This window comes from Austrofundulus limnaeus, unplaced genomic scaffold (assembly GCF_001266775.1).
Source record: "Austrofundulus limnaeus strain Quisiro unplaced genomic scaffold, Austrofundulus_limnaeus-1.0 Scaffold17, whole genome shotgun sequence".
Taxonomy (NCBI): domain Eukaryota; kingdom Metazoa; phylum Chordata; class Actinopteri; order Cyprinodontiformes; family Rivulidae; genus Austrofundulus; species Austrofundulus limnaeus.
In genome coordinates, this window is record NW_013952419.1 from 3,641,438 (window position 1) to 3,648,716 (window position 7,279).

A 7,279-nucleotide genomic window follows, 5' to 3' on the forward strand; every position below is an offset into this window, starting at 1 on the left:
TATATATATAATTATTTTGTTTTTGATTTCCCTCTCCAAGTGAGTGTCCTTTTTATTATAATAGTAAAACTGAAAGGATCAAACAAAATAACCTAAGTATTGCTCAAAAGAAATTTAAAGCATAAATCAGTGTGTCTTTTCTGTTGAGTCAGAGAAATGTCCCTCGTTTGATCAAATCCTCCGCTGCCTCAAGAGTCGAGATCATAAATTAATGGTTTTGGATTGAATGAAAATGATAATCCTGCCTTTTAAATGCTTTTCATGAGAAAGCTTGATGCGTCCAATTTACTGAGGGATGCCAAGAGGACAGAAAAGTTCTCATAAAACTGTCAAATCTGGAACATAAAAGGATTTGTTTTAAAATACTTCTAAGTTCACTTTATTTTTTATCACTTTATCAGGCCCAACCAGCGTTTTATTAACATTATTTTATAAAAAGTAAAGGGGTAGCGGAGAATTCTTCAACTACAAGAGGCTCTCAATGTGTGAGACATATTTGATATTATTAGCATTAGCTGTTGGAGTCAAACATGTTTGTCTGTTAGCAAAATATCTCACAAACTAATGGACAGATTTTAATAAAACCTTCAGAATTTAATCATTAGACATCCAAGTAGAACTGATTAACTTTTGGTGGCAATCCATTACAAGTTGGCTGACACAGCTAATCTGAATTAGCAAACACATATATGACCATAATTCAGCCAAATTTACAGACACTGAGTTCAATTTTGACGTGGTAGTAGCTGAGAGTCATCCTCAACACCTCCTCTCTGTGACATGGCATGACACACACCACATTATTTTCAAAGTTTGACCACAAGACGTGTAAATATGTCATTTCTCAACAGAAGATCTCAGTTTAAGGTGTGCAGTCTGCATTCTGTCAAGAAATGCTGTGTTTTTATCTAAATAATGTACATTAATAAGAAAAATATAATTCATTTCTAAGRTTTTATGCATCTGGTCTTTATTGGGTTGTGCGACAGGAATCTTGGTGACCAAGTTTTGACATTAAAATAAAAAAAGCTTGCTGCTCAGATTCTGTTGTTTACCTTTAAATAACGACATGACCTAACCCATTAAAAATCATTAGATAGGTGAGAAAACGGTGTTTGCTGCCTTCACTGGTGACTTAAACCACAAATAAATGCCTGTTCGTATGKCAGTCAATGAAAACATGATTTTTGATTTTTTTTCATTGTGCTTTTTTAAGATTATTAACCTTCTACAATAATCTTGAAAAAGTGACACTTCTCATCACAATAAACCTGAAATTCATGAAGTAACAAACAAAAATCACAGGAATGTGCCGTAATAAAAGAAATCCAAAGATTCACACAAACCTACGTTGTGATGCATGAGAACGTGAAAATGAAACATGTCGTGTTTCTCCAGTTACGTAGAGAAGCTTTCAGAAAGTAGAAAATTAGTTTTGAGGTTCCAACAGAAACTGYTCAGAAAATGAATCACGACTTATGTGACAGGACAAAAAAAWWAAAAWWAAAAAATRCACWAAACCCAACATTTGTCATGGGTAATAAAAAAATCTTACACATCTTTTTTCATTGTGGGAAAAAAAAATGCTTGATTTATAGCATGCTCAGGTTAAAATAACTCCACGAAGCCTCCTCGGGTTGCCTCATGCAAGTTTTCCGTTACACACTTCTTCAGATTGATTAGTAGAAGAAACCACCCAGCAGACACATATCGACAAACACTGATGACCTGAGGAAAGTACGACACCTATTGRCAACAACATAACACCACAGGGATGTAACAATTTATCTACAGGTCTTGTTTCTAGAGTTTTAAAAAGATCTCAGACTACTGTCAAATAGGGGCCTTCATATGTTGTTATTTCTTTATTCTACTGAAGTTTGTTGTGCAGCATCATTATGTTAACACATTGCATTGTTTTACAACTCCAAATCCTAAAAAACTATGTGGTAAATTTCGAAATAAGCTTAACAAGCTGGTCATAAATATCCAAACTAATTATTACAGCCACATAAACATACCAGAGGAAAATTACTTCCAAGGAATTTAATAAATATTACCTGTCCAAGTTCAGCTGCCTGCTGCAGGATCTCCATCTTCCTTCGGTGACCTCGTCGGGCGTGAAAGGAGTTCCTCTGACTCTGGATCACTATCACCACCTCCTCTAACCCTGATTAACAAATATAAACAGAGAAAAGATGAGAAATTCAGGAAAAAAACATCCAAATTATGAAAATTATTATTCAAACAAAATGGTTCTTTTTTTGTATTTATATCAAGCTCAACCAACCAACTGGCATTTCCTCCTAAACGTCTATTTATAAAAGAAAAACCTCTCGTTCACCAGGGATGAATTATGATGAAACTTTTATGTAATCGTTAAAATTTACATCTACAATCTTTTGGGATCTATCTGATCCAAAAAGCTGTATCTGCCACAACAAATCAAACTTCAACACAGCAACAACTTTGTCAATTTTACAGATATTGAGTTAAAAATCTAAAACTTGTTTTTCGGCAGGGCTGCACAATATATCGACAATGAATGTATCATAATCGCAATATCAGTGTGCGTAATATTCATATTGCAAAGGACTGTTTGGAGTGCAATAATTGTTGACTAATGTATCTGAGGAGGTTTGAAGTTCTATTTTTCATGTTAATGCAACATTTAGCCAGTAGGACAGTCTCAAAGTAGCAAAGCATCAGACACAAATGACATTGTCCAAAATGCTAAAGGTCACATAGAGTAGGAAGTACAGATTAGAAAGTGAGGAAAGAAAAATTAAAAAAAGTCGTCATCGTAATATTTACAAATATTATCACCATCGTAAGATTTTTTTAATGTTGTGGAGAACCAATTTCCAACATGGCCAATTACTTGAAACAAAACAGATCAATGCATTCATCCATCCAAGATCCATCCATCCATCCACCCATCCATCCATCCATCCATCCATCCATCCATCCATCCAAGATCCATCCATCCATCCATCCATCATCCATCCAATCATCCATCTAAGATCCATCCATCAAACCATGATTCATGCATCCATGATCCATCCATCCATCAATCAATCAGTCAATCAATCAATCAATCCATCCATCATCCATCAATCAATGATCCATCTACCAATCCATTCATAATCCATCCATCAATGATTTATCCAACCATCAATGATTTATCCAACCATCAATGATTTATCCATCCATCAATCCACGATCAATCTATCCATGATCCATTCATCAATTCATGATCCACCCATCTTTATATCCATCCATCAATTTTTTCATCCACTTTGCCTTTCTGGGTCAAGCGGTGACTTGCGAGAGGTCAGATTTCAATCTGGACAGGTCTAAGGTCCATCACAGGGCCAAATAAGGACAAATAAATCCAACAACTGTTCACACTTTCATCTATGGACAGTGTTAGAGTTACCAATCAGCCTAACATTCATATTAGGCTGGAAGAAAACCAAAGCAACCTGAGAAAACCCTTCTGGCTGAGAGGCAACAAGCTCTAACTCCTTAAACACGTCACTCACCCACAAAGCTGAGCACCGGGTGCTCTGGATGCTCCAGGCGCTTCAGCTCCTGCAGGGAATCACAAGAATCCTTGTTAGGTCTGACACACACCGCCGAGCCTCATGATGCAACATTATCACAGAAACAATCTAAAYGGCCGCACTTACAGGAGCGTTATCTGTGGGTTTGTCTGCAGCTGAAGGGGCTGCAGGTTAAAAATAGATGAAATGCATCAGTAAGTTGGACTGACATGAGTTATACCACTTGGAAAACTGTAAATATTTATGAAACATACTCATTGTAGTACTGCACTACAACACTTTGACTTTAGCAAAACTCCAGACCCACTCTGTAATCAGGACCTTTTGAAGTCAGTGAAAAGTTATTCTGAAATAACTTACATTTACTAGTCTGTAAATGTTTATAGCAGCACACAGATACTTTGTGATTTTATTACATCATAAGAAGAACCTCTGTATTTTTTAGAGCCAACGTTTTGACATGCGATATTAAAAAGCACTTTCTGATGGCAGCAGTCCACTTAGATGAGGTCCTTTCGTTGGAACTACTGAGCCTGCTGGTTTATTATAACTGCCCACAGAGACACATGATGGAACAGGATGCTGTTAATATTATTATTACTTCCACCTGTGCTTCTTGTGCTCTGACAAGTTCAAACAGCAGCTGTAAAACAGGATACAGATAATTTTCCATCAGCATTTAGTTTCAACCTGGGAGAAATAAGAGTGATTCTGATCCACCAGCAGTTCCCAAGATACTTGGCTAAAGGTTTAAAAAGAAAACATRTACCCAAAATATTTCTCCCACACATTCACAATTTAATTCAATTTAATTAATTTAATCACATTTAATCCAATTGTTATAACTGCAAATTAATATTTTTATTATGTAGCACTGTTTAGACTTGTAGGGGAAAACAGATTTAACTCAAAGAGTTAATAAATAAAAAGACACAAGCCTTATTTTWAAATTTTCTTTTGAAAATTAAAACTCATGTTTTGGTATTTATAAGCAAATCTGAAAAATAAATTACTAACAAGAATGGGTCAAGTTTTCAACCACTAATAAATCCTTTTGAATATTTTTCAAAATAAAAGAGGACTATTTTGGAGAACCCTATAAATCGATAGCTATTTCCATGGTTCTATTAAATATCTTAAATTTATACTAAACAGCTGAAATYAGTTATTTTAAAGCACAACCAAACAAGGTATTCAGTAATCTATCCAAAGCTTAGTTTATAGTTACTACTATTTTGAAGGGTGAATAAATACAACTTCCGCTCGTCCGTCAGCAATGTCTTCCGCTTTGTTGTTTTTTTCCCTTCCGCTTTGTTTAGCGGGTAAGCTAACACCGACTGTGCTGGTGCTGATGTATTCGCTCAACTTACCGACCCAAAGGAAAAACACAGCGACTAGTTTGCATCTGTTAACCGCAACATGAAGCTGCATGACTTCGGTTCCGCCTGGTTTTAACCACCGCAGAGAAACAGTTTCAATTCATTCCTGAGCTGTCACTCTGCTCTAGGCTAGTGGCGGAGCTGCAGCGGCTTCTAGCGGCCAGAAATAAAAGTACACTTTATTTTATTTAGTTTGTCGCAGTTAAAACATTTTTTTTGTTCAAAAATCGTCATAAAGATAGTACCTGGTCGAATCACATTTGTTTAAAAAAATGAATACACGCAACAAAAGTTTATATTTTAGTACAATTTTGTTCTGAATTAAAAAAAATCAGAGCCAAAAGAAAAGAAATAATATTAATTTCAGAAAGAAGAAGTAAATTTTAATACATGCATAGGTAGATCCTATTACATGTATTACTTACACAGAAACTAAAACAAAATTGATATAACAGCATGTCATTTTTAGAGTATATGTTTGAATGACTCTCAAGTACAATCAGACCAGATTTTAGCTCAATATCCATCCATCCATCCATCCATCCATCCATCCATCCATCCATCCATCCATCCATCCATTATTTATACATACTTCTTCCTTTCAGGGTCACGGGGGTCACTGGTGCCCAGCAGCAGTCACTGTGAGGGGCGGGTGCACCCTGGACAGGTCCATGTTTTTCCTTTTACTTGTAAATACATTGTGTCTCTTAAAAGATTATATTTAATTATTGTTTATAATTTTTCCCACAAGTCATTTTATTTCCACATGTTGTTTGTACATTTCTCTGCCTCCTGTATTTACATTTCCTTATGCATTTCTGCCTCATTAAGCAAATAAGGTGGTAATGCTGTGCAGGAGAGAGCTGAGCGAAGAAGGACCGCCCAGCTTATTTGCAAATTTTAGATTAATGTCTGGAAGACCGACTGAGGTATGACTATTATATTAATAGTTAAACATGTTAGGACAAGCTTCATTAAAAAGAAATAAATAAAAACAAAATAAAATAAAGTCATGTATGTGACTTTTAGGACTGCTGCAGATATGTGCCAAATCATGGTGGAGTTCTGGTTTTTCCACAATATGATGAACTGCTTTTTTTCTCTGTTGTTGACCCTGCAGACTGGTGGAGACCATCAAAACAAATGAGTCATCCATCTCTCCACAAAAGACTAAAAACAAACCGGTTGACCTGGACCATTAAACAGGTTGGCTCTTCTGTGAAACCCTGTGCTRTGTAAACCGTTTTAAAACATCTGAATGTGTACACTTGAACTGTGTAAAATACTGTTTTTTTTTTTACTGGAAGTTTCAAAAGAGCATTAATTTATATATGTTCAGAGAATGAGCACAACCAAGAAAAAAAGGGCAGAAATTCACTCTTTGTTTAAAAAAATTGCTGCACTACAAGGTAAACACTCACTACTAAAGATATCTGCTATTTAGTGTTTTAATTGGTTCAATATTCTGCTTGGAGTTTGTTTCAAAGCACAAACATTGTTTTGTTGGATTATTTTAAAGTTTACTGGTTGTTTCTGATCAGGAGTTTCTGTCCTGGTGAAGTCCTTCAAAAGTTGYTGGAAGGAATGTGTCATGAACCACAAACTGGACACTCACAGCCAAACAAACTCAGAAAACAGAAATAAAGGTTTTTCAAAATAATAGCACCACGCTTGTCAGGTTGGAAATAAATAATCGTCCTAACTTTAAAAACACAACTGCATAACGGAGAAATCTTCGAAAAATAAGATTTTATTTTATGATCCTTATTATTTATTTTAACATTTACTTTTTCCTCTTGTGCAGAGTAATCTATTTGTGTTTTGTTTGGCATCAAACTTAGTTCCCCTGTTTGTAAGTTTCTCACTTTTTCAGTTTTTTGAGTTGATTATATTACATAGATATTATCTGTCAATCATATAACAGTTTATACTAAACAATCAGTAAATAAACACACATTGAGTTGTTTAACTTACATGTTTGGATTATCTGTCAATTATATAACAGTGGAAACAGAAAAAAAACCATGAAAACTTAAAGAAAAGACATTTCCAAAAAAACAACAACATTGATTTAGGTTAAAAACTATGGAAGCCCATTTCCGCCACCCTGATAAAAAATAAATAAAACTTGTTTCTCATAATTATGACTTAGCTATCTCATAATATGAGATACTACCTCATAATTATGAGATACTATCTCATAATTATGACTTAGCTATCTATATGAGATAGCGAAGTCATAATTATGAGATAGCTAAGTCATAATTATGAGATACTACCTCATAATTATGAGATACTATCTCATAATTATGACTTAGCTATCTATATGAGATA

General features: G+C 34.8%; 2 protein-coding genes across 2 annotated transcripts in view; one reads left to right on the forward strand and one right to left on the reverse strand.

The window, feature by feature from the left end:
- Positions 1 to 5,123, reverse strand: part of b3glctb (beta 3-glucosyltransferase b) — a 27,241-nt gene extending 22,118 nt beyond the window's left edge. Inside the window, exons 1-4 of the mRNA XM_014003328.1 lie at positions 4,937 to 5,123; positions 3,693 to 3,730; positions 3,546 to 3,594; positions 2,061 to 2,170 (exon numbers count right to left, since the gene is read on the reverse strand). Coding sequence (XP_013858782.1) covers positions 2,061 to 2,170; positions 3,546 to 3,594; positions 3,693 to 3,730; positions 4,937 to 4,997 — 258 coding nt within the window. The 5' untranslated portion in view covers positions 4,998 to 5,123. The remainder of the gene's footprint in view (positions 1 to 2,060; positions 2,171 to 3,545; positions 3,595 to 3,692; positions 3,731 to 4,936) is intronic.
- Positions 5,124 to 5,739: 616 nt separating this feature from the next.
- Positions 5,740 to 7,279, forward strand: part of medag (mesenteric estrogen dependent adipogenesis) — a 4,216-nt gene continuing 2,676 nt past the window's right edge. Inside the window, exons 1-2 of the mRNA XM_014003331.1 lie at positions 5,740 to 5,874; positions 6,066 to 6,151. The gene's annotated coding sequence lies outside the window, so the exon portion shown is untranslated. The remainder of the gene's footprint in view (positions 5,875 to 6,065; positions 6,152 to 7,279) is intronic.